The following is a 27,943-nucleotide window of genomic DNA, read 5'->3' on the forward strand; positions in this document are numbered from 1 at the left end:
TATTCTTTTGTCATTACGAAGTGTTGACTTGCAAAGTTCACTAAAACAGCAAACTACACTCTGCCTCTTCACTGCCTCTTTGCCCTGACCCTTGATGTGTTCTTTCTTAGGCAACTTGTGGATTACCATGTTTCTCTTCCCTTTAAACTTCTTGAAAGGTTATTCCACCTTAGCTGGAATACAGCCTTCTTTCCCTTGACTCTGGTTTCTACTTTATACCACTCTGTGGAAGCTTCTTGTATTTATTATGAATTCTTCATATAGCCAGTTATATATGCTATTTTCTCTTTCTTTCCTTCCATTCTCTTTCTTCTTTTCTCTCTTCCTCCCTCCCTCCCTCCCTCTTTCTTTCTTTCTTTCTTTCTTTCTCTTTCTTTCTTTCTTTCTTTCTTTCTTTCTTTTTCTCTTTCCTTCCATCTTTCTTCCTTCCTTCCTTCTTTCTTTCTTTTCCTTCCTTCCTTCCTTCCTTCTTTCCTTTCCTTTCTTTCTTCTTTCTTTCTTTCCTTTCTTTCTTTGTTCTTTCTTTTCTTTCTTTCTTTCTTTCCTTTCTTTCTTTGTTCTTTCTTTCTTTCCTTTCTTTTTCTTTCTTTCTTTCTTTCTTTCTTTCTTTCTTTCTTTCTTTCTCTTTCTTTCTTTCTTCTTTCTTTCTTTCTCTTTCTTTATTCTCTTTCTTTCTTTCTTTCTTTCTTTTCTTTCTGTTGTAAGGCTTGTTGTAGGGCACTGTCCCTGAATTTATTTTTCTCAAGCTAGCACTCTACCACTTTGAGCCATCATGCGATGGTTAATTGGGGATAACGGTCTCATGAACTTTCTTGCCCAAGTTGGCTTCAAACCATAATCCTCAGATCTCAACCTGCTGAGAAGCTAGGGTTATAGGCATGAGCCACCAGTGCCTGGCATATATATTATTTTCAATTATCCTAGTATTTGTGGGGCACTGCAGTTCATAGAATATAAATTTACATAGGATATTTGTGATTTGAGAAATGCATACTAATTTTAAATACCCAGATTTAAAGTGCTGATTGCTAAGTAATTTCAAAGTGTTGCATTGGAAGCATGCATAGGAGTTGCTGGGACTTAGAATAACATGTAAGTTACATTAGAGATCTTTTGCTCCTGCAACTTTCCTTTCTTCTCTCCTTTCTGAAACATTCTCTTGACACTGATCTGTCTTGGTTTTGCTTGTGCTATGGTGTAGGTATTGAGCGGCTCCCAAAGGCCTATCTATTAAAGGCCAAGGCCCACATCTGTGCTTCCAGTGGTGGAACATTTAAGGGGTGGGTCCTAGCAGAAGGAAGTTAGGTTATTGGAAACGTGATTTTCAAGGAGATATTGGGACCTTCATCTGTTCTTCTTGGTCTTTCTTTGTCTGTATCTCTTTCTCTTCTTTTTCCTACTCTCTCTCTCAACTCACTTTTTCTCTTACTTCTTTAACCACCATGAGATGTGTAGTGATGAATCTTCTTTTTCTTACTGGGTGCTTTCTTACTTTTTAACCTTTAAAATATTAACATCTGGGGGCTGGGAAGGTGGCTCAGTGGTGGAGCACTTGCCTTGCATGCATGAGGCCCTGGGTTCGATTCCTCAGCACCACATAAGCAAAAAGAAAAAAGCTGGAAGTGGCGCTGTGGCTCAAGTGGTAGAGCGCTAGCCTTGAGCTGAAGAGCTGAGGGACAGCACCCAGGCCCAGAGTTCAGGCCCCATGACCGGACCCCCCAAAAAACAATATCTGTAGGGTTTGCCTTCCAGTAGTAATTACCCTAATGTTAATGAGCTAATAATGTACCTTAGTCTTCTCCCCAATGTTTCAGACCTGAATATTGAATATTTAGTATTTTTAGATGGAGATGAAAAATCAAGTATACAACATGCCAGGTACAGTGGTTCATGCTTATGATCCTAGCTACTCAGAAGGCTGAGATCTAGAGGATCTCAATTATGAATCAACCACGGCAGAAAATTTTGAGACTTCATCTTCAATATGAGCAGAAAAGGCCTGGGTAGAGGCATGGCTCAAATGGTGGAGAAGCAGCTGTGAGCCTGTAAGCCTAGTGAGCACGAGACTCTGAGTTCAAGCCCCCATGTCGGCAAAAAGAAATGTACCTGACATAAGAAAATGATCACATAAAAGCTGGCCAGAAAAAAATGGATGACTATGTTGTGACCTTCTTATATGGTTCCAAGGTATTATTTTTTTAGTAAAACATAATTTGAAAGACCTTACTGTTTTTTTTTTTAAGAGATTAGTTTAGCTAGAAAGATAGAGGCACAGAGGCATGACTCAAGTGGTAGAGCTTGGGCTTACAAATGCAAAGCCCTGACATAACCCCAATACAGCTAAAATGAGAAACAAGAATTTTAAAAAATGTATACACACAAGCTATTTAGGGATAGAGGAATGGATTTCCTATTGAAGCTTGAAGATTACTTGTGATTATTTATAAGTAGTTCCTGATAACCAGAATCCTCTACATCCAGACTCCTAGAACTCAGGCTTCATTCCACAGAAAATGACCCCATATAGAACAAAAGCACAAAAGCTAGGATACAAGTGTATATACAAATGCATTAACTGAAATACTGTAGATTCAAGGAAGAAATCAAATAATGTAATTCCTTACAAAGGAAAAATCAAAGTTTAATTAAATACAAAGAAACAGTACTTTGAAGAAATGGGGTGGAGTCAAGGGGAGAAGGAGAGAAGAATGAAGAGGAGAGGTTGAGGAAGAATGCAGTCAAGAATTCAATGTGTATCTTACAAAACTAAAAAGAATGAAGGAAGGAGCTGGGAAGGATGGGTGAAAATGTTGACATTGATCTAGATGCATTGTATTCATAAACTGTTTTGTTAAATGTACTTTTTGTAGAACTAAAGATAAACAAATTTGAAACATATTACAAAAGATGCATTCCTAATAAAGAATAAGCTATTAAAACGTTAGAACAGAGAACAACCTAAATATAAAAATGGACAGAAGATAGGAACAAATGACCTATACATGTATATAAAAAAAGATACACTCAGCTGGGTGCCTTGGCTCACTACTGTAATGCTAGCTACTCAGGAGGCCAAGATCTGAGGATCATGGCTCAAAGTCAGCCCAGGCAGGAAAGTCCATTAGATGCTTATTTCCAATAAACCACCAGAAAACTGGAAGTGGTGCTGTGGCTCAAGTGGTAGAGTGTTAGCCTTGAGCTGAAGAGCTGAGGGACAGTGCCCAGGCCCAGAGTTCAAGATCCAGGACCACCACCACCAACAACAAAATATCCACTCACCACTAATCAGAAAAATGCAACTAAAGGATATCAAGGTGAATTTTTTTTAATCTAAATTTGGAAATGTTAAAATTTGACAACAAACATAGTTGGAAAGGCTATAGTTGACTATTGCTAGTGGAAATGCAGAATTGTGAAACTGTTGTGCTGGGAAAATTGGAAAAAATTAGAAAAATTATATAGCATTTACTTTTTGACCCAACAGTCCCTCTTTCAGGAATATATCATTTCCTAGAAAACAAAATTTGGCAATAAATTTGATGAGATTTATTATTAAAAACTTGAAATTACATATTTAAAAGGTATTTATTTATTATTTTTAATAAGTTTTTTCATTGTGAAAATACTGTACAGAGGAGTTACAATTACATGAGCAAAGTAATAAGTACATTTCTTTTTCTTGAGTAAAAAGCATTTTTATTTTTAACATGTTGTTTTCTGTTTCTATGTTACTTTTTTATTGTGAAAATACCATACAGAGGAGTTGCAATTACATGAGCAAGGTAATGAGTACATTTCTTATCAAACATTGTTGTCTCCTCCTTTGTTTTCCCCCTATCATCCCTTCCCTCCCATCTCCATGACTATACTCTCCCCACCTCCGCCCTGCCAAAGTTGTAAAGTTCATTTTTCAACATAGCATTTTGTACATCTCGATGTTACAATAGGTCCACGTGTATCCCTATTTAAACAATTTTTCCCTTCCCCTCCCCAAATTATAGCAACATCAAATACAGTGAAAACAGGGGTTATACCATGGGGGAAGGACATACAAAGCAACAAAAAATCACCTTATAAATACATTAGAAACAATAGCAAGAAAGAAAAAACCACTTGTGTCCTTTTCTTGGGGTTCATTCCACTAACATCAACTTATCTGGCCTTTTCTGCTTGACTCAGACATATACTAGTTATTGAAAATAAGGGAAACCATGGGACCTATGTTTCTTTGCACCTGGCTTACTTCACAATATAATTTTTTCCAAGTCTTTCCATTTCCTAACAAATGGGGCAATGCCATTCTTTCTGATGGAGGCATAGTCTTTTGAGGAACCTCCATACTACTTTCCAAAGTGATTGAACAAGTTTACCATCTCACCAACAATGCAGTAGGGAACCCTATTATTAGAGTTCTTGATTATAGCCATTCTAACTAGGGTGAGGTGGTATCTCTGTGTTGTTTTGATTTGCTTTTCTTTTATGGTAGAGAGGTTGAGCATTTCTTCATGTGTCTATTGGCCATCCTTCTTTCCTCTTCAGAGAAGTTTCTCTGTAAGTCTTTACAGAGACTTACTTATGGGGCAGTTCTTTCTTTGAGGATTTGTTGTTGGGATATTTAATTTTTTGAGTTCCTAAAAGGTATTTATTGAAATAATACTTTAAACTAGAAAATATTGGAATGAACCCAAACACCCACTTTGAGCGATTTGCTGAATAAACAATGGTACAACCACTCAAATAAAATATTATAGGCCTATTAAAAAGAAAGGTGAAATGTGTGAGCTCTTATATCAGAGCAGCACTGTACTGGGTACCAAAAGTGTTCACAGAGGGAGAAGTCACTGAACAACATGTGGTTTGTGCATCAGTGGAAAGGTATTGATTGACACAGTAACAGACACTTAATACGTTATTCAACCAAACGCACCCAATGGATCTTGTTTGGATTCAAGTTGAAACAGAGTAAAACAACAACAATAAACAAAGAAATTCTGAGACAACCTGAGAAAACTGAACCTTGAGTAAACATGTCATTATCTTGAAGACTTCTCATGTTATTTACAAAATTATTTTTGAAAATGACAGCACTTTTTGCCATTTTTTAGAGATTTGTTGTTTATGTTTATGGCTATTTATGTAAATATGGGACACGTAATGACTGTGTCTAGTATGTGCTTCAAGATTCAGAGGTGCTAGTCATAGAGCAAAATCTGAAACAGAAAAACAGAACATAGCAATTCATTGAAGAAAAAGGTCTTTGGATGTATTTGTAATTCTCCACAATGCACTGTAACAGAACAACACAAAGGAATGATACTTACACGAACATTTTGAGAAAAGCTTTTCTGAGCTATTAATTCCACAGCGTGGAAGGGAATAGTGTCATTCATGTCTTTAGTCTTCAGATGCACAGTGTGGCTACTCAACTGCAAGTAGGGTATGACATCAGGTAGCTCCCACAGCACCGTGAGGCTGATGTCCTCTTCCTTCCCCTGCGTGGACAATTCAAGGGTTACATGGAAAGTTCAATCATTTTCACCTTGTACGGTTAGGATATGCACTGGTGTCACCATCACCCAGCTTCATCATGTCTTACATGTTTGTTCCATGTAGATGATGTTGCTTTTAGACATTTTAAAAGTTTTATTTTTTATAAATATTATCAAACTACGTGCATTTTTTTTTGTTTTGTCAGTCGTGGAGCCTGAACTCGGCCTGGGCACTGTCCCTCAGCTCTTCAGCTCAAGGTGAGCGCTCTACCATTGGAACCACGGGACCACTTCTGGCTTTTTCTGCTTATGTGGTGCTGAGGAATCGAACCCTGGGCATGCTAGGCAAGCACTTTAGCACACAAACACTCTAGCCTTCTTATTTGATTTGCTTGTTTTTTGAGATTTACACAAGTTATCACATGAAAATTCTAGGTCATTTTTTTTAATACTGCCCTACAGGGTTCTATGAATATTTTCCAACTATACTTTCTATTAACTGGTGAGAATCCAGTTTGTTACCAGATTTTCACTGCTTGTCTTTGAAGACAAGTGCCATGCTTTCTAGACTTCATGATCAGAGTACAATTATGAAATTATAGGATATATATATATATATATATATATATATATATATATATGTCAAGGATGTTTTTGCTAATACTGGTTTTGAACCAGGATCCTCCAGATCTGAGCTTCCTGGGTAGCTAGGATTATAGGTGTGAGCCACTAGCATCTAGCCCTGCCCCTCAGTTTTAACATGTGAACAGAACCATGCCTTTTCCCTTTCAGGCCTTAGAAAGGGAGTGTCTGTGACAACTCTCTAATGGGAAGAACATCTTAGTGACTACCCTAACTTAAAGAGGGAAAACAGATATATTGTTGTGTTTTGGAATATGTCACCAAGACATTCTCTACAGTGCTACATCAGATCGTGCCACAACAGGGGAAAATTCTGTTGAATCAGGAATGATTTTCAGTCAAATAAGAGGTCATTCATCATCTTAAGTAATGCTAGTACTTCATAACTCCTATTATATTCAGTATTCATTTTTGATGGTAGCTTCCAGAGTAGAATAATAAAGGCAAAGATTCCTTCAGTTCAAGGCGACAAGGTGAGAGATACTCATCCAGGAAAAATAATAATGCCTTCATTTTAAATTTAAAGAAGCTATACTAATACCTTCTTTATATATAGGTGTATATATATATATACATATATATAATATCTAAATTTAGTATACCTATATTAGATAGTAATAGGAATATTACCAAGTTCTCCCCTCCCCAAAAAGGATTAAGCATATTGCCTCATTGACCCTAAAACAAGCAAAATAATGTTGTTGAGAAACAGAAAAAGTGATGTGAACATTCAGCATTACGGCTTGATAAGGGACAGAGACTGATGAGGAATCAATGAAGGCTGAGAATTATTCTCAAGTGATGGTGTGGCAGTGTCATCAGCTATGTGTAAATGTAACCTTGCTGACCCTTGCTTTAGTGGAGCCTGACTTGTCCTGTAGCAATGGCATGATGGGCAAGATGCTCAGCCTGGGAAGCTGTGCCTTTTGCTTGGATCTCTGAAAAATTTGCTTGGCAAATTATAGGAAGGTTAATGGACACGTGCTGTCTTCAGCAGGCTGGCAAGAGAGGAGTGAACTGGGGTCACTGATTCACTGGATTTTCCTGAGACTACTTACAGCACAATACGAAAACAGGACTGGGTACCTGGATCATTTTGATAGTTTTGTTAGACTCCAAGGCAAGGATCAGATACTTTTGTTTCTCATGGCCTTTTAGGAAAATCAGTCGCTGCAGCCAGTGATCTTCCTCCTTCCAATCTTTCCCTTCCAGCAACACTTTGATCTCCTGCCCACTGATGAAGTCCCAGATCTTAACAGTTCCTGAGCCCACAGAGAAAATGACACGTTAGTAGTAAAATAAGGGGTAAAAATCCTGGCTCTTGACTCAGGGAACACTGATCCCACTTAAAGCTCTCCACCAACACTGTATCCTTTGTTTATTTCTTACTGACAGGTGAGCCTCCCCAGTCCTGATGTATATAAAATATATTTCAGTATCACTTCATTTGTCATAGTTAGATAAAAACAAACAGGGCCAGGCAATGTCTCGAAATATTTTACGATGTTCGCTTTGGTTTGGTGATGTGTCCTCATAGGACCCTATGTTTCAATCCATGGTTTCTTCTCCAGTTTGGTGCTGCTGGGAAGAAGTGAAACCTATAGGATGTGAGGCTTAATGGAGGCCCTTAGGTCATTGGAACTGGACTTTGACAGGGAGTGTGGGACTCTAGCTCCTTCTCCTTTTCATTTTCACTGCAAGGCTGCCAAGAGGTGAAAAGCTTTGTTCCACCACATGTTCCCATTATGATGTGCTGGCTCAGCACAGGCCCAAAGGCAGCAGACCCAACTGACCATGCACTGAAGACTCAAAAATGGTCAACAATGTAAATCTCTCGCTTACAAGTTGGTTATCTCAGGTATCTATTATAGTAACACAAAGCTAGCTGGTAGTTTTCTTTGAAACCCTCAGACTCTTCTAATTGAATTTCCTTCCTTCCTTCCTTCCTTCCTTCCTTCCTTCCTTCCTTCCTTCCTTCCTTCCTTCCTTCCGTCCTTCCTTCCTCCCTGCCTCCCTCCTTCCCTCCCTCCCTCCCTCCCTCCCTCCCTCCCTCCCTTCCTTCCTTCCTTCCTTCCTTCCTTCCTTCCTTCCTTCCTTCCTTCCTTCCTTCCTTCCTCCCTTCCTCCCTCCCTGCCTCCCTCCCTCCGTCCCTCCCTCCCTTCCTCCCTTCCTTCCTTCCTCCCTTCCCTCCTTTCTCTTCCCCTTTGCATTTCCTTTTTCATTCTATTTTTCTTTTGAGACAGGGTCCAAGTATATAATCCAGTCTGAGCTGGAACTCACTTTGTATTCCAGACAGTTTCACACTTATACTTGCAACCCTTCAGTCTTTGCTTTCTAGGTACTGAGATTACTGATGTGCTACCATATGCATATTTCTTCACAACTCACATTGAAATTTCTTTCTTCAATGGATTTTTTCTCTCTCAGTGCTTTCCAGTTTACTAAACTCCCTTTCCTCATACAAAAATTTTAAGCATCACACATAATTATTAGTAAAAATTAAAGGTAAATCACTGATATGCTGCATTTCCTAGGCTACTAACCTATTTTAGAACTTTGTCTCTTACTGGATAAGGACAGGTTTAAGGAATTTGAACAGCAATGAAGCCGTCAAGATCGGAATCATATTTTGGTTCCATGGGTGAGATAAAAGGGGAGTGTCATATTTTCTTACATTTAAAATACATTCTGTGAAAATCCAGTTTCAAGCTAAATGGATCTGATCGTGATTAGTTAATGAATGGAGAGCCCTCAAGCTTGGACTAGTGCTCTTATCAAAGAAAGTCACATATACCTTCTTTTACCATGCGAGGACACAGTTCTAGAAGGTATTACATATGAACCAGGAAGTGAATCCTCATCAAACCACAAATCTGCCTGGTCTGTGATCTTAGACTTCCTAATTTCCACAATTGTGACAAATTAAATTTCTGATTTATATGTATGTTATTTTTTATAGTAGCCCATAGAGACTAAGACTATTTTCATAGCATTAACTTTGCTTATATGACTTATGGATTGGGACAAAGAAAACAAAAGGCATGATGATCAATATAGTGGTCAGATGTTTATTTCTAGCTCATTGCTGTGTAGAAAAGTATCTTCTCATATGGGCTTTTATAGTGGTCACCTCAGGTTTAGAATGCAGTGTATCCACTTTCCTAGTGTTTTGCCTTTTCTTCCTTCAGTCCTAACTCTCTCTCTCTCTCTCTCTCTCTCTCTCTCTCTCTCTCTCTTGCTCTCCATACACACACACACACCCCTTTAATCCTTCCATTCTAATCCTGCCCCACACCTGTTTTCCTGGGGCAGCATAACAGCCCATTACTTGTCTGTTTACTGCCAACATTAAACACTGAATGTTCCCTAAATACTTCTTACTCAATGACCACTCAATATAAAGCAAATACTTATAGCTCCTGTTCTTAATGTCTTTATGATATTCATAGGAAAAGAGTCATACATCAAAGGAAGTAATCATGTTCTTATTCACTCCTGGGATAAGGAAACCACAGTCCTATGATGAACCACATTTCCCTCTACCTGCAGACTTGTCCAGAGTTGTCCATCCCAAGTGAGGGAGGGAGCAGGTAGAGGTACTGTGCTCAGTGCTTGCTAGGTAGTAGTGGCGGATGATAGTGAGAGGCATCTGCTGGCCCTGGTCAGAGCTGCTCAGAAGTCAGGGAAACCTATTTTCTGGAAGGTCTTAGACTCAAATATCTTTGCCAATTTAACTCATGTTCTTGGAGCAGCACAGTATTTAAATGGATTTTAATTCTAAGGCTGACAATGAAGTATGGCCTGTTGGGGTGAAATTATACTATTGTCAGTCATCCATTCAATTGGTTAATTATCATGCCTGGTAATGATTGTGTGCATGGCTCTGAATTCCATTAGAGGTTTTAACCTGAATGTAGGGAGTACAGCTACATTCATTCATAACTCAGAGGCTCAGCATTCATGATATCATAAATGCTAACTGCTCACATTTTCAAAAGTCAGATTTTCATATCAGGATGCCCACTCATTCCATCAACTGTCTTGTGAGCGTATAACCACTTAGTAACTACATCCCTGGAGAAACATATTCTGAGTGGTGCATGCAGCTGCTCATACTGTCTAGACCAAGTGGCTCCTTTGGAGGAATTCAGAGGAGGAGGAGATGAAAGTCTGTGGCTCTCTAGATCTCGAAATGTTTGTTCGGAGCTCCACACCATGAGAAACACGGGACAAGGCTATCTACTCTGTGCTTGATACTCTTCCAAGATCGACATGCATATGCCTTTGAAGAGTCTAGACACAAAAACAAGTCAAATACAGGTATTCCATACTAAAATCGTCTGTATCTTTTGCATAGCAGCCAGCACCAAATCTAATGTGTATCATTTACCTAATAACACTCAATTTGTTAGCTCAGCAGACATTTCCTATCAAAGATTAAATGGGATCTGACATGACAATCACTTAGAGGAGGAACTATATAAATGCAATGCAAGATATTCACTATTTTTCACCTCAACATAAAGACTTTAGTGGCCATTAAATAAGGGACTCACTGGCATAGCCCTCTCTCTGGCTCACTTATATATGCCACCTGATTGGTGCTCTCCCTTCAACCTCCAAAGTAAGCAACTTCCTGTCACATCCTCAGCACACTTAAGTAGAGAGCTGTTTTGCATATTAGGCTCACCATTACTTGCTCCTGTAGCAAAAAGGACTCCATTTTCATCAATATCAGCACAAGTCAGCTCAACTCCAAAGCCATGAGGGTCTAGAATATGGTATATTTGGAGGCCGGTATCCAGTTCCCAAACCTGTAAAGAGCAATAACAAAATCAAGTAATTCATACATGCACGCTTTGATTCTTACCACTTTTTTTAAAAACCATATTCCAAGCAATCTCCAAATCCATTCTCTCCACCTCTCACACCCTGCCCAGCACTCTGGCCTAAATGTTGGTTTGGCTCAAAAAAGTTCTAACAGATATATGCTGTCAACTAGCTGATTCCCTGCTCCTGCAGCATGACAGCTGCAAATTTAGGTGGCTGAGGCAACCAGTGACTGGGCTTGTGCGCTGTCCCTGTGCTCTGTAGCACAAGGTGAGTGCTCTACCGCTTGAGCCACAGCACCACTTCTGATTTTCTAGTGGTTTATTGGAGATAAGAGTCTCATGGACTTTCCTGCCCGGGCTGGCTTTGAACTGGGATCCTCAGATCTCAGCTTCCTGAGTAGCTAGGATTACAGGTGTGATCCACTGGCGCCTGGCTTCCAAGGCCCTTGGATGAAGGCTCATTCCTCAGCATGGTGTTATTGGGAGTGTGTGAAACCTTGGGTAGGGCTCAGTGGGAGATTTTAGATCAGTGAGGATGGACCCTTGAAGGGTTATTAAGACCCTGGCTTCTCCATTTCTCTCTTACCTCCACACTGCCAGAAGATGAGCTACTGGCTCCTCCTGACACTCCTGCTGTCAAGTGGTGCTTCGCCATAGGCCCCCAAGCTCAGGATCAACAACTGAAACCACCCAAACCATAGACAAAAATAAGCCCTTACTCTTTTTAAAGCTGACTATCTCTGGCATTTGGTGACAGTAACAAAAAGCTAACACAGCACTATAGGGAGTAACGCAAAGTTAGCATCAGGTAGAAACGTAGCAATTAAAAAAAACAATCAAACTGAATTTATTTCCTAGTGACCATCATTCAGATAAGCTGGGATTGTGACCACGTGGTGAACAGCATGTCATATGGGAAAACCCTCAGGAAAAGCTCAGCAGTCATTCTAAGTGGTTCTCTCATTAGATACATGGACTAGAGATAGATAAGGTGAGCGTAAAAGACCCGGAGTGGGGGCCATTTGTAGATGGGGAGGGATGTAATCAGAAAAACTTCAAAATCTATCAAGAAGCATTCTGCCAAACACAGCAGCATATACTTGTAATCCTAGCACTTAGAAGCCAAGGAAGGAGGATTGTGAGTTTGAGGCTAACCTGAGCGACATATTGAGTCCCTGTCTCAGAAAAGAAAAAAAGAGACTTGCACTGTGGTGGCTCATACTTGTTATTATTGCCCTAGGTCAGGACAACTTTTACTTTATCTTTAGGCACTACTGGAAATAGATGAAGATGCATTGTAGTCCAGTGGATTGGACCTGAAAGAATTTCCAGAAGATGATCAGAGAAAGTCAGACGTTGAGGCTTCCTGGAGTAATGCCTGTGCGTCACTCCATAGTCTCCTCTCAGAGAGTATGCATGAAATAAAAGGAAGGACATATAATGCGAACACCTCTGGCCATTGCTCCCAGTGATTTCAGTGGTCGTAATGACAGACACAACATCACAGCTAAGCACCATGCCTCTAAGCCCAGCAGTGATAAGATTGGAGGGATAAAGCATAAAAGTCATGGGTGTTAGCCAGGTGCGGGTGGCTCCAGCCTTTAGTCCTAGCTACTTGGAAGGCTATGAACAGGAGGATCACAATTTGAGGCAAATCCAGACAGAAAAGATTGTGAAACCCCTTCTCAACCCATAGTTGGACATGGTGGCTTGTACTTGTCAAATTAAACCATGTGGGAGGCTAAGACTGAGAAGATTGAGGTTTAAGGCCAGCCCAGGTGGAAAAGTTCACAGGATCTTTTCTTGGTAGCTGGGTGCAGTGGCACACTACAATGGGAAGTGTAAAAGAGGTAGGTCATGGTGAGACTCTATTTAAAAAATAATTAGTGTAAAAGAAAAAAAGATCTGAAGAAGTGGCTTAGTGGGAGAGGAACTTCTGAGCAAGCACAAGGCCCTGTGTTTGAATTCTTGCTACTGCAAAAAATTAAAACTAAGAGAATTCAAATGGGTATGTCAAATAAACCCCCTTTGATCAACTATTCAGAGATAATAACAATGAGGAGGAAGAAGATGAGGAAGAATAGAAGAAGCAGAAGGAGGAGGAGGAGAAGTAGTTATATAAGACAGACAAACCTAGACACATTACCATCCTCACACTGGCCTGAGATGAGTCACTATTCTCTCTGAGCCCAGGTTTCCTTATCTTGAAAATGAGGATCTTTTTAGAGAACTATATGAGATTGTAGATGTAATCAGCTTGGCACAGATGCTGTATCTGCATGACTTAGAGTAAACATTTCAAAGTTTCTCGTTCTTGCTTTTTGGCATGGATCCTGCCATCATATCTCAGTTAAAATGGAAACTTGATTTATTTCCTCTAATTTTTTTAATAGATAAAGCTGGGTTTTGTGCCAGGCACCAGTGCTCACCCTTGTAATCCTAGCTACTCAGGAAGCTGAGATCTGAGGATGGCAGTTCAAAGCCAGCCCGGGCAGGAAAATCCGGGAGACTTTTATCTCCAATAAACCACCAGAAAACCAGAAGTGGTGCTGTGGCTCAAGTGGTAGAACACTGGCTTGAGCTGAAATGTTGAGGGACAGCACCCAGGCCCAGAATTCAAGGCCCATGATTGAAAATAAAAAGGTGGGTTTATTTATGGATTTATTTATAATCAAGCTCATGGCTGGGCGACATGAATTATGAGCTGGCTTAAAACATTTGTTTTTCATGTACTGATGGAAGCTTAGAAAGTGCAGAGGAGCATGGAAGCTTAGAAAGTGCAGAGGGGCATGGCCGTTCATCCTTGTAATTCGTTTTTTGGGAGGCAGAGGTAGGAGGATGGCAGTCTAAGGCCAGCCCTGGAAAAAGCATAGGAAGGCTCTCACACTAAAAATAGAGTGTGGCACAAGTATTAGAATACCTTCCTGATAAGGGCAAGGCCTGAGTTAAATTGCCAGTATCCCCCAAAGTAAAAGAACCCCAATGTACAGTCATGCAAACCATCGCATCTATTTCACCATGAATGATTTATCTGTAAGAAAGTCTTTTTGTTCTATCTTTTTCTGAGGAGACAGTATGAACTCACCTTAATTATGGACTCAGAGCAGATTGTGAGCACTTGGCGGAAGCTTTTGTTATAAAGCATGACATTGATTTCCCTTTCATGAGTATGAGGAATCTGTTTTGTGTCTTGTACCATCCTGGTCAAAGGATACATGTCCATAACACTGGATCCTGGCATAGATATAAGCACAGAAATGGTAGCACAAAGGGTGAACTAATTCAGCAGTGACATTAGATGCTATGTTGAAATAAACTGTACAACTTGGAGGGGAAGAGGACCAGGAAATTGGGGGGAGGGGACATTTTTCAAAATGAAATGTACTCATCATCTGACTTACATGATGGTAACACCTCTGTACATCACCTTTAAAATAAAAAATTCAAAAAAAGTCATAAATGTGCAACACTAGACATTTGGAATCACAAAGAATTTTACACAACCAGTTGTGCGTGGAGATAACTAGTTAGTAAAATTAGCAATATCAATGCTGAGGGAATTTAATACATTCATTTCCTCTAAAGCATTTATGAAAATACATTCATTTCCTCTAAAGTATTTAGGACAATATAGTAAAAGTGATTTGGTCAGAGGAAAGTATTCATTCATGACTTCATTATTTTTTTAAGCACATGTCATTTTGACCCTGGTCTCCTCGTTTGTATAGTCTACTTTTGCCTACTTTATTATGCATCAGTGCATCTCTATCTGATGCATAGCCATGAAGTTGCACAGATTCCTCCTGAAGACAGACTTCCTCTTTGTGATTGAGATGGGGTATTACAAAGCCTTTTTCAACCAGCCAAGAATAAAGCATTCTGCGATTAAATATAGTGAATGAAAATGATTGCAGGCCTGTGCTTGTACCCTCAATAGTAAATAAGATTAATTTGCAAATTACCATAGTGATAGATGCAGTCTGCGCGGCCAGGAGATGCAGAGCAGCTGTTCTTCTTTTTTGTAAAGCTATTTGGTTTTGTTTTACTGTTATATTATAAAGCACTAGTATTATTTCACACTCAAAAAGCAACTGATTATGTGTTCTGTTTCATTATAATTTCTAGAAAGACTGATAAAAGTCTCAAAGTATTCTGTCATTCGAACAAAAATGAAACTGCACCCTCCCATTTTGTTGATGTGGAGATTAGGTTTACAACAGTAGAATCTGCAATTGGTTCTCCAATCTCTTCAGATACCTCAATTTTGATTAGGCACAGTAGCTCAAGCCTGTAGTTACTTGAGAGAGGACACTAAAGGACTGTAGTTTGAGGCAGAAAATGTTCTTGAGACTCCATTTCCAGCATGGTGCTGCTTGCCTGTCATCCCAGATATGGGGGAATCCCAATGCTTGTCATCCCTAGTGATTCAGGGAGACACAAGTAGCAGTATTGCAGTGCAGGTCAGCCTAGGCAAAACATGAGGCCTATCATGAAAATAACCAATGCAAAAATGACTGACAGAGTAGCTCCTCAAGTGGTCAAGTATCTGCCTAGCAAGAGCAAGGCTCTGAGTTCAAATCCCATCACCCCCCCCAAAAGAAATCTCACAACTTTCAAAGTTTTACTAGGAGTTACTGAACATTTTGCTAAGGTGTTTAGATTTTGCAATATGATCTGCTCATATATAAATAAGAACTGAAATGATTTATCTGGTAATATTTCTCAATTTAAAACCTCCACCATGAAAATGAGAGGGTCCTATGGTAAACACATGATCAAACCAATCTTAGATCATCTCAGTAGGTTGTTTAACATGGTAATGACATTCACTATCTTTTTTCAGAACAGACCTCCACAAAGCAGGATCAGCCATGGAAAAGTGACCAATCGCTACTTTTTGGGGCTAGTTTGTATTGCAATAACAGATATAATGCAGAACAAAGAATGATTGTGGATTCAGGAGTTGGAAAGTCTAAGATCAAATCCCAGCACCACATTTCAATCTTCTACTAGTCAGGTGAACTATTTGGGATTTGGTCTTGCCATTTATCTAATAGGAAATCAGTAATTCTTGCCTCATATAGTAGTTGTGTAGATAAAATGAAAAATAAAAAGCCTAAAGAGTTGTTGCTTCAATAAGCATAATGATGGTAAAGACAGTAACAATGACAAGTCTACAAAAATCTCAGATTTCAGCGCTTCAGTCCCATGGCTTAGAAAACTCCAGGGTGACTTCAAAGCACAATGTACTAAAATTGCATGAAATTCTAGTGTCAAGCTGATGGCTGTGGTCAATGTAGGCCATTTCAATCATTGAGAAAAACCCAGATTTCTGCATTTCTGCAAGCAGAAGTACTAATAAAGGTCTATAAAATTGGAGGAAAACTTGACAAGTCAAGTGGGACTGGACTGGGTAGGAGGAGGGGAGAATGATAGAAGGAGCAACTCTCATCAAGACGCATTGTACATATAAATGGACATGCTAAACGGAAACCCCCTCATATAACTATATTAATGTCTTCTTTAAAAAAACAGGAAGAAATCTTGAGTTTTCTGTTCCTCTATCTTCGTATGTAGTCCTTTGTTATTCTAAAGATAAATGCGATGGAAACGAAGAAGCAAGCCAGTAATCAGACACTCGAGTTGATGTGCTAGGAGAACATTGGTGTACAGTAATTGGAACATTCTGGAGGACATTAGAGAGATAAGGGGTGCTTACAGTTGAAACTAAGTTCTATTTTACAAGATGGAAAATTATTTCTTGAGGATGAGTGCTAATTCATTCCTAAGCCAGGCAAAATAAAGATGAAATTTAAAGATAACGGTATTCTAAAAATAATATTTGTATTCACTACCAGCAATCATTCCCCTGCTTTGATTAATCCCAGTGGGCCTCAGAGCAGTGCTCAGTAGAAATATGCCTCAGAAATGCAACTCTGGCTTAGTGTTCTAAAAAGAGGAAGAACAATTATACAATTTGCTTTTCTTCTGAAGCCAACGGGTACACATAAGACAGTGTTTGACCTAAATGCTTAACAAGGTATCTTGTATCCAACCCCCAATCTGTTGACACAGCACTCGGGATCTGGCATCCTGGATCCTGTTCTTTCTCTAAATGCTATTTCCTATCTAGAAGCAAAGGTTGTTGGGAGAGTCTGCACCCATTTACTGAGTGCTTTCTCACCAGGCCAAATTGTCTCATGGCAGAGATAGGCTCATGCTGGGGCACCCTGCGTTCACCATTCTAAGACAAGACCACAGTCACTTTCCAAGTGTCAACAAAGCTGTGCACACAGCACCAGGTTCCAACCCCTGCTCTTCTGCTCTACCTAAGTTGAGCATTCCTAAGTCCAAAACCTTAAAGAATGAATCTGGTATTTTGGGAAAAGTAGTTACATGCATCATCCACCTACCCATAAACAACAGGAAAGAGTGGTTGAAAGAAATTTCTACTGAATTTAATAAGTCGCACTTTGTCATTTCTCTGCCTCAATGTTTTTGTTTGTTCCATAGTGAGCCTAAATGCTATATTTTAAGGGTTTATACAATTTGTTGGACGTTGATTTCTTTTTTATTTAATTTTTAATTGTTATTACAAAGATGATGTGCAAAGGGGTTACAGTTACATAAATCAGGTAATGAGTACATTTCTTTTTGGGGGGGCAGCAGGCAAGGTCACAGAGAGAGAGAGAGAGAGAGAGAGAGAGAGAGAGAGAGAGAGAGTGAGGGAGAGAGAGAGAGAGAGAGAGAGGAGTACATTTCTTCTTGGACAGTAGTACCCTTTCCCTCACTTTCTCTGCTATCATTTTTTGAAGTAAAAATAAAGATACAGGGCTCATTTCCCATTGTTTGGTTGCCCATACCTGTGATAAGCATGCCATGCATGGCATCATATACCATAGAGTAAATCTGCATGTCTCCTGGTCCTCCCTGGGAGTCGTGGAAGACTTGTAACAGGGAAAGTGTCTGTATGTCCCACACTCGGAAAACCTGGAGGAATGAAGCAGAAAGAAGCATTTTTAGGTACAATATACGCTTTTCTACACTTGCAACAAAGTATGTTTTATGTCATGACCTCAGGAACACACGTTCACTAAAGTTCCATTTGGTTCTTGGTTTGTATATTGTTCATTAAGATCAGAGGAAAATAGCAATGGTTTAAAGTTGCACTTAGAGGTATGTCTTTGGAAACTGGATTTTTGCTTCTTTACTTTCTTTCAGTTCCTTGCTCATTGCTGGTTCCCTAGTACCTGAGCCATGTCTCCAGCCTGGCTTTTTGCTGGTTATGTGGAGATATAGTGTCAGGGATATTTACTAAGCCCTCTGAGTAGCTGGGATTACAAGTGTGAGCCACCAAGCACCCAGCTTCGAAACTGGAGTTTTCCATAGAAAGGAAACTGCATTTATTGCTATTTAATTATTTGGGGGAATAACAAAAGATTGGTCATGACTTGCAGTTATGCAGGATGCATGGGGCCAAAGAGCTCAAAGCAAAAATGGACTCGTACTGCTGCATCCTGGGGCCACCACACTAAATAACACACAAACATGTCCACTATGGATGATGCAAAACACAGAGAAAGCTGACATGTTGGGTGAAAGATTTAAAATGGTTCTTTCATGATTTATGGAGATGAACAGACTAGGAAAACAATGAGGTACTAATTCAGCTAAACTTAATTTTACACAAAGTTTACACTTTGTTACCTGAAATAACTAGTCATAGCATTTGTCCTATTCTGAATTTTTACCAAGTTATAGTATGATGGAAATTCAAAACTAAGTGTGATTTGGTTAATAATTATTACATTTCCTAGCAGTATATCAGTCCTAATGATATTTTCAAATAGTAATAATTATAATTTACCAATTAAATTGGAGTACAAATGCTTCTGGACTTATAATGAAGTTATAGCCCAAGGAACTCAGCAGAGGTAGAAACTATTGTATACAATAAACATCTTAGTTTAGGTAGTCCAAAATAAATGTGCTCAGATCACTTATAGTAGCCTGTAGCTGTATGAAAAAAATCATTTAACCAAAACCTCATTGTATAGTAAAGTGGTTGAATGTCTTCTGTAATTGATTAAACAGAGAGTGTGGGAAACTGTATATCCACATGTTGAATGTTAAAACTAGGTCTCTGTCTCCCACTTGGTACAAAGATCCATTCAAAACAGATCAAAGAACTAAATATACAGATCAAAGAACTAAATGCACAAGTCAAAGAACTAAATTAAGACATGAAACTTTGAAACTAGTAGAGGACAGTAGGAAAAACACATCAGGATGTAGGCATACATAGATCCTGAGTATATCTCCAGTAGCTCAAGAAATAAGACTATGATTTGACACATGGAACTATATTTTTAAAAAAATTCTGCACAGAAAACTATCAACAGAGTTAAGAGACAGCTACAGCATGGAAGAAAAATCTTTCCCACCTATTCATCTGATAGAAGATTAATATCTTGGATCTATAAAGAATTCCGAAAAGTTTAGAAAAGAATAAAATGCAGTGGATAAACAGGAAATGATCTCTATAGACAATGGTCTATAAATAAATGGGAAAATGTACATTATATTTGCCATCAGAGAAATGCAAGTCAAAACATTGATGGCTATCAGCAAACAGCAGCAACAAATGTTGGCAAAGATGTGGAGAACAATAAACCTCATCCACCATAAGAATGAACTTGTTCAAAGCACTCTGTATGGAATTATGACAAAGCCTCTTATGTTGTTACGTATGCTTCTTCAACAAAATTATTATACCTTCTTAAGATTAACAAGGACTGGGAACACACCTCAACTAACAAGCTAAAAGCTCTTAAGTCATTCCCAGTGCCATTTAAAATGTCAATGAAAACAACAAAAATGCATTTCAATTAGTTAGCTCTCCAATTTAAAAGTTCTACCACCTAATTCCAATACTTGTTCATGTTAATAGCCATTAGACGTTATAACATGGTGAGATGCTCACTTGTCTTCTCTTTTGAACTGGATGTTGCTCAAGGGAGAAACTGCCTCTAATTTGGCTTTGTTCCCAGACAGTTATGTATGGTCTTTGGTTTGGTTTATTATTTGGTTTTGGTCTGTTTACTTGCCTCTTCTGTCTTGGTCCAACAGTACTTTACCATTACTTGGCATGACCTAGACAATACCATTTTCTAAAGCATAGTTTACTTACTTTGTTCTTAGGTGGCCACAATGCACCAGTGACTTTGGGAGAAGAGAAAGATTTATAAATAAGGCCTGAGTCCCTTTTTATATGCCCTAGTCTTCTGTCCCATGTCTTTTGTCTTATATCCTAGTCTTTTGTTAGTTCCAACCAAGGGTTCACATTGTTCTCATGGAAGCTGGCCAGGGTTCGGAAGCTTGCAAGAACCCATATGGAGCCAGGTCAGCCCTGACGGGGCTTGGGAAGAAAACACAGACAAAACATTTCAGAATGGGACTGTGTTAGTGTAGTGAGAAAATCAGAGAATAAAACAGCTTCCATTAAACATATCATGGGGGTAGCAGGGTAATTTATAATATATGGTATAATATATGTGTACATCATACATTAAATGTGACATCTATGCAAGTAAATTTAAATCATAAAAATCCAAATAATAATAATAAAATAGTCCTGATTTTTCAAACAAATTGAGAGTGCAAAAATTAGATGGAAGAATTTTTAACATTGAGAAAAAGATTGCATTGTCAGGCTGATTTAAAGTTTGAGAGTAGACCATGAACTAAAGTCGAAAATCACAAATGCCAAAGAAAAAGACAAGTGAAAATGCTTTGCCTGCAGTCATTTATGAGAATAATTAATAAATAACGATGAAGCTGAAGTCTGACAATAAGAATGTACATGTTCAGAATACAGATTGGTTTGATTCAGCAAAATGTTTCCTGGCCTTTCTTCTTCCAAACTTCAAACCAATCATGCCATCCAAATGTATTAATAAAATATTGCTGTTTCTTGGTGAGTGCCTGTATTAGAATGACTAGAGGAGAATACTGCATCTAATTTTTAAAGGTTGGCCTCAGGTCTATAAAAAAAAAAGGCATGTCCTAGGATAAAAAAATATAACACATAGCAAGGCACTTGTGGCTCACACTTGTAATCTTAGCTACTCAGAGGCTGAGATCAAGAGGATCATACTTGGAACCCAATCCAGGCAGAAAAGTCCATGAGACTCTATCTCTGATTAATCAGCAAAAAAGCCAAGTTGAAGACATGGCTCAAGTGGTAGAGTACCAGCCAAGCAAACAAATCCAAGCAAATTCTAGGCTTTCAGTTTAGAGTACCAGCCAAGCAAGCAAATCCAAGCAAAGTCTAGGCTTTCAGTTCCATCTTCAGTATCAACAAAATAAATAAATTAATCAATTAATCATACAATTTCCCAATTCATTCAATAAATATGGAACTGTGGGTGAAGTGTCTCAGGGACAATGACCAATAGAAGCACTATTACTATTCTTGAAGATTGGAGTCCAGACAGATCATAGGTAGAGGACAAATACAGCATTGTCAGAAATACTTGAATGGAAATATGAATATCACACAGTGGTGAAAATTGCACCATTAATTGTCGTCTTCAGGTAACTGCTTCACAATGAAAGTATTGTTTAGATAGACAAAAGATTGTGGGGAAATTTGCCTTTTTGCTAGTTTTACGGCTTGAAATCACGGTCTTAATCAATCACTCTTACCTTTTTCACTCACAGATTATGCTAATTTGATCCACACTTCCAATACATTAACCATCAGGTTGGATGGAGATGATGTTTTACAGATATTTCTGCCTGGGCAGGATTTGAACCACTATCCATCCAGATCTCACTTTTCTGAGTAGCTAGGATTACAGGTGTCAGTCAACATGCCCAGTATCACCCATATTTCTAGTGAAAGTGTCAGGAAAGCTTCTGAGAAAAGAGTACCAGTCATTTCCAGGAAGAGAATAACCAAAGTTTTCCATTTTCTGATGTCAGGGAACCTGAGACTTGCCCTGACTTCCAAGTTCCACCAAATGGCTATCAGAGGTTACTGAGCTTTTAGTCTCCAAATGAATCAAGTCAGGGTCACTCATTGGATTACATGATTTTACATTGTCTGCGTAGGAAACTTAAGGCAAAAGTGTATTAACTTCATTCAAATAACTTAATAAGTGTCTTAGCATTGTGGGACTGAACTTATTAATTTTATTATCTTTTTTTTTGCCAGTCATGGTGCCTGAACTCTGGGCCTGGGCACTGTCCTTAAGCTCTTCAGCTCAAGGCTAGTGCTCTACCACTTGAGCCACAGCACCACTTCCAGCTTTTTCTGCTTATGTGGTGCTGAGGAATCGAACCCAGGGCCTCAGGCATGCAAGGCGAACACTCTACCACTGAGCCACCTTCCCAGCCCTAATTTTATTATCTTGTTCCCACATTTTTTCCTGTGTGATAACTAACAAACAGGAAATGAGAGGGAGACACTGATATGTGTTTAATTACCTTCCCCCCCAAATATTTCTTTATTGAGATTATATGACTACATAAATTTCACAATACTGTGGCATAGTTATAATTAGCTAAAGTCACAAATACCTTTTAATCTTCACAATGATCGTTATCGTTCTCTTAGTCTACATTGCTTATGAACTCTACGGCCTTTAACAATAAAACTTTTTCGGGGGATACATACATCTCTTTCCTTTTGCTTAGTATCAGCTGTTCCTTCTTGCTCTCTCATTTCCTCCCTCCTATCACCACCCTTAAATTGCTTAGTTCACTTTCATCAATGTCCAGTGCAGCTGATGGACCCCTTTGCTGTATTTTTTCCACCCACTTTCCATTGATTCTCCCACTTTCCCTCAGATGTGCACGTGTATATATCTTATATAAGGTAATAATTAACGTTTTAATTATAAAATTATTCTATGTACTCTTTTTGGTGCCAGTCCTGGGGCTTGAACTCAGAGTGTGGGCACTGTCCCTGAGCCTTATTGTTTAAGGCTAGTTCTAGCTGCAGCTCCATAGATTTTTGGTGCTTAATTGGAGATAGGATTCTCACAGACTTTCCTGCCCAGGCTGGCTTCAAACAGTGATCCTTAGATCTCAGTCTCCTGAGTAGTTAGGATTTTAGATATAAGCCACTAGAGTCTGGCTATAGGTGCTTTTTTATTTTTTATTTGTCAGTTGTGGGGCTTGAACTCTGGGCCTGGGCACTTTCTCTCAGCTCAAGGCTAGCACGCTACCACTTGGCCCACAGCATCACTTCCGGTTTTCTGGTGATTAATTAGAAATAAGAGTCTCAAGGACTTTCCTGCCCCAGCTGGCTTTGTGTATGTACTTTTAAACAGTATGCTACAGTTTGAATCTTTTTTTTTTTATTTTATTTTATTTTATTTGAGAACATACTGTACAGAGGGGTTACAATTACATTGGCAGGATAATGCATACATTTCTTACCAAGCATTGCAGCCTCCTCCTTTGTTTACCCTTCACCTCCCTTCCCAGCCTCCCCCCTCCCCCCCACCCAATCATACCCCCCTCCCCCCCCACTCCGACATACAGTTTGAATCTTGACTGCCCCCAAAGGCTTAAGTGTTACAGCATTGGCCATCAGCTTGGTGTTATTGGGAGATGCTATTGAAGAGGAGGGGCCTGGCCTAGTGGGACATCTTTTGGTCATTTGATGAGTGTCCTTCAAGGGGATTATGCAATTATAGCCCATTCTTCTCTTTTTTATTTTCCTGCCCAGGAGATGAACAATTTCGCTCCACCATTCTCTCTTCCTCTGCTCTGCCTTACCACAGGGCCAAAGCCATCAAATCAACTGATCATGAACTGAGATCTCCAAAGCTGCAAACTAAAATAAACATTCTCTCTAAGTTAAATATCCCATGTATATTGTTACAGTAACTGAAATTGATCTCACTTTTTTGTACATTCACTCAGTAGGAAAAACCAGTTCCCTTTCCTACATACCACTTCCGTTTTGCGCCTCAGTTTCACCCCTTAGACTAAACCATTGTTTTAAGATAATGCCTCTGGAGTATATCATATTAATCTGCTTAACTACTTAACAATAGGTATGTAGCTTTGTGTATATCACCTAACTTCTCTGAGCTTTAGATTTCATAAGGGGGAAAATAGGCACTTAATATCACTGTTTGCATAGATGTTAACTGGGATTGCATAGACAAAGAACTTACATTTCTATTAGAGCACATTTGTCTACTTAGATTTTCTTCATCATTTTAGTAAGTGCATAGTATTCTGTTGTGTGAATGTTTCTATAGACCATTGCAAATATTCCCTTATTGGGAATTACTTATTTTTAAACAATTTCTTCTTCCTCCTCCTCCTCCTTCCCTGCCCTCCCCCCCCCCCCCCCCCCCCGTCTGTATTATGGTTTGAATTCAGGGACTCACACTTGCAAGACTGGTGCTCTGTCACTTCAGTCATGGCTCCAGCTCCCCTCATTTTCTTTTATTAAAGTGATAATGATCCTCCTTGCACGTGTCACTTTCTAAAGTGTCCTGCTCTGGCAAACAGCCCACATAGCTAATTCTCAGAAATTTTTGTGTCCAAGAATGTGAGTATTTTGGATCATGATAGAGACTGTAAAGTCAGCTTGCCCTCTGAAAAGGTTGTGTCTTCCAGACTTCAGCTGGTTTCAGCTTGGAATTTCTGTCACTCTTGGAGTTTTGTCATGAAATATTAGTGGCAGTTACGCTTTATTTGTTCACTTTGATTTTTAGCTCCTTTGGGAGGTTCACTTCAAAATCTATACATGCACAGGGCATGACAGAGGAAATACTTGCCAAGGCTCTCTATGTTAATGGATGCATACTGACACAGAGGAAGTCAGAATTCCCAGGTGAGGCTAGCTCAAAGTCATAGCCAGATGGTTAGCCAAGGAACAAGGCCAGGTTTCTTTAGGAACCACAAAAGTTAAGGTGAACAGAATCTCTAGATACTTAGTGTGGTAGTAAATGTGTGTGTGCAAATATATGTGTGTGGAGGTGCAAGAGATTGAGGGGTCTTTAAGCTGGTAGGAAGGAGTGAGGAGAAACTTAATTGAATAAAATAGTGGTATAAAGTTATATATATATATATATATAATTATCTATCTATCTATCTATCTATACATACACACATATTAAATAACCCCCACAAAGCAAAAATTAGAAACAGGGTGGCTCATCTAAAACAGGCATTCAAATAACAACACATTTCAAAAGAAGTGATAGCTACCAACAAAAGAAGGCATCATATGCTAAATGGTTGCCATTGTATTAGGTTCATTAGCTCCTACGGCTAAGCAGCTTCCTTTCAGGTTCTCCAGGAGTGCCTGGTTCTGATGGCTCACACCTGTAATCCTCATGAGGTATGTAAAACTCTTGAGGCTGAGATCTGCAGATCATGTCTGGAAGTCAGCCCAAGCAGAGAAGTCCACAAGACTCATCACCAATTAACCATAAAAAAAAACAGAAATGGAGGTATGGCTCAAGTGGTAGGTAGAGCACCAGCCTTGAGGGAAAAAGCTAAGGGACAGACCAGGCCTTGAGTCCAAGCTTTAGCATGGGCACACACACACACACACACACACACACACACACACACACACACACACACACACACACACACACACACACACACACACACACACACACACACACACGTTTGTCCAGGTGTCATCCTGGGATGACAGACGCAAGAACTCTACACTAGAGAAAAACATTACAAGTCCAACACCAAATCCCAAAGCTTATACCTTATCCCTTTCCCTTACTTTGTATTTTCTTTCTAAATGTCCATTTACATTTTACTAGCTAAATTTTCCTAATGTGAATTTGTCTTTCTCAGGTAAAATTTCCATACTCATTTTAAGGAAAGTATTGAGACTTGTAGCTCTTCCACTTGAAAAAATGCAAATCACAGTTAATCTAAGAGCTTTGACTCAATTGTCCCCAACAGAACAAGAAAGCATAAATAGGCGGATTACAGTGCAAGATCATGCCCAGCAAGGTGCAAGACCCTATCTCAAAAATAACCAGTGCCAGAGGAGGAAGGAGGAGACAGGAAGTATGGCTCCGTTGTGGGGTGCTCACCTAGCATGCTGCATTTTCTTGCAGGGGTTTTGCGTGACTGCTGTCGCTTCCGGTGCTGCTAAGAGGTAGTCCTCGGCTCTTCTTACCTTTAGATATCTGATGCATTATGGAATTTAATCCTCCTTGGAAGAAAGCACTTCCCTTATCTTCATTGGTGATCTCTATGACTGACCTAGAGTAATTTTCAGAGCCAGCACTTAAAACTTAGGCTTCCCGATTGGAAAGGCTGTTTTGTGAGTGTGCAGGTGAGACAGTAGTTTACTCTTCTCTTATGAGAACATTCTAGATATAGTCATGGGTAAAATGGAGCCCATAACAAATCTTCCAGCTCATTGGGTTTGTATGACCTGACCACATGGTCAGTCAGACATTGCCTTTCCTTGGGTTTCTTCAGATCACATCCAAAGTGAAAATGTAAAAGAGAAATAGCAACTCCTACGCCCATCTGCAATCTGCTAGACATCATCAAAGGATGTATATCTATCCTCTTTATAGAAAAATAAATCAGGCTTGTTCTCACTAGTTTTGCTAATAAAAGTCAGTGGCTGAAGACATGACTCAGCAGTAAAGCACCTGCCTAGCAAGCATCAGGCTTTGAGTTTGAATCCTAATACCACAAAATAAAGAAAGAGAAAAGAAAGTGAGTGAAATTTGTCTTCATGTTTTTCAAAAATTTTCAGTTTGTCTGGAGCAGTAGATAGATATGACAGCTGTTCAACACTTGAGCTGTGTGACTAGACATGCAATTTTAGCAGCAGTTGGAAGAGAAATGCAATTTTAGCATTTGGAAGAGAATATAACATCTTTATGAAAATACTACAAAATTAGAAGGAAGGATGAAGGTCTCTCAAGAGCTTTGGAGGAGGTGCATTATTTCCACATTATGAAATAGAATAATTATTAAAGCTTGGTGAATTTACAAGAAGAAATTTGCAGCATTGTTAGGTATATAGAGATGTCAGTTGATCTTACGATAATAAACATCCTTTGGTTTATTCCCTGTTGTCACTGTTTTTGATTTCTGTTTGTCTGGTATACAAGTTTATCTGATTTGGGGAACCACAGAAACGGGGGGACAAAGGAGCCAATGCAACAGCGATACTCACTAGACACTATGTTAGAAATGAGCTTTGCAACTTGGGGAGGAGGGAAATGGGGGGAGGGAAGTGGGAGAAAATAAGGAAGGAGTAACAATGAAAAAAATGTACTTATTACCTTACTTGTGCAACTATATCCCCTCTGTACATCACCTTTACAATAAAATTTTAAAGAAACAGTAAAATTCAGTAAGATTCAGCAGAGGCAAGCCTGGTTCTTGTTGGCTATCATTTCTGACTCAGTTGCCTTTTTCCCAGGTCTTCATGGGGTTTGTTTCACTGGTGATTCAGGCTTCTGCTTTCCTATCAGCTCCTTGGAGATGATACACAGTCACCTCACCCCAGCGTGTTCTCTGTTTATTACAAATCCCCAGCATACCGTTTTCTTGTATATTTGTTGCTCTGCTTCTTTGCTTATCTTTGCCTAGGATGTAAATTCCTTCAGGACCTGTCTCTTTCTCTTCTTATTGGATGTTCTTTATCTAAAACCTAGCTCCCAAATGGTAGCTGATCCTCAGAAACACGTGCTTGATGATAATAAAATGAATGTTCTCATTTCATCTTCATAACAGCTCTCTGAGCTTATCCTTATTATATTTTACGAGTGAAAAATGGAGTGGAAAGATACTAAGTGGGATGTCTGGGTGTCTATTGTCTTAACACAACAAGCACACTAAAAAGGAATGAAAGAGGCTGTCTCTTCTGCCTGTCACCTTTATTACCAGCATGAATGTCCTTCCTTTTCTTCTAGAAACATACATTATTTTTCTTTCATTTTTTTCTGGAAA

The 27,943-nt window shown here is 39.2% G+C and overlaps 1 protein-coding gene across 4 annotated transcripts in view; it reads right to left on the reverse strand.

The window, feature by feature from the left end:
• Wdr64 (WD repeat domain 64) overlaps window positions 1–27,943 on the reverse strand; it is a 120,237-nt gene that overhangs the window by 36,660 nt on the left and 55,634 nt on the right. For all 4 annotated transcript variants that reach the window (XM_070034257.1, XM_070034258.1, XM_070034259.1 and 1 more), the window contains 5 exons: window positions 17,827–17,953; window positions 14,049–14,197; window positions 10,822–10,945; window positions 7,218–7,393; window positions 5,322–5,492 (listed from right to left, as the gene is read on the reverse strand). In XM_070034257.1, the coding sequence (XP_069890358.1) occupies window positions 5,322–5,492; window positions 7,218–7,393; window positions 10,822–10,945; window positions 14,049–14,197; window positions 17,827–17,953 (747 nt within the window). The remainder of the gene's footprint in view (window positions 1–5,321; window positions 5,493–7,217; window positions 7,394–10,821; window positions 10,946–14,048; window positions 14,198–17,826; window positions 17,954–27,943) is intronic.

The sequence above is a fragment of the Dipodomys merriami genome, unplaced genomic scaffold (assembly GCF_024711535.1).
Source record: "Dipodomys merriami isolate MVZ:Mamm:240054 unplaced genomic scaffold, mDipMer1.0.p SCAF_24, whole genome shotgun sequence".
Taxonomy (NCBI): Eukaryota; Metazoa; Chordata; class Mammalia; order Rodentia; family Heteromyidae; genus Dipodomys; species Dipodomys merriami.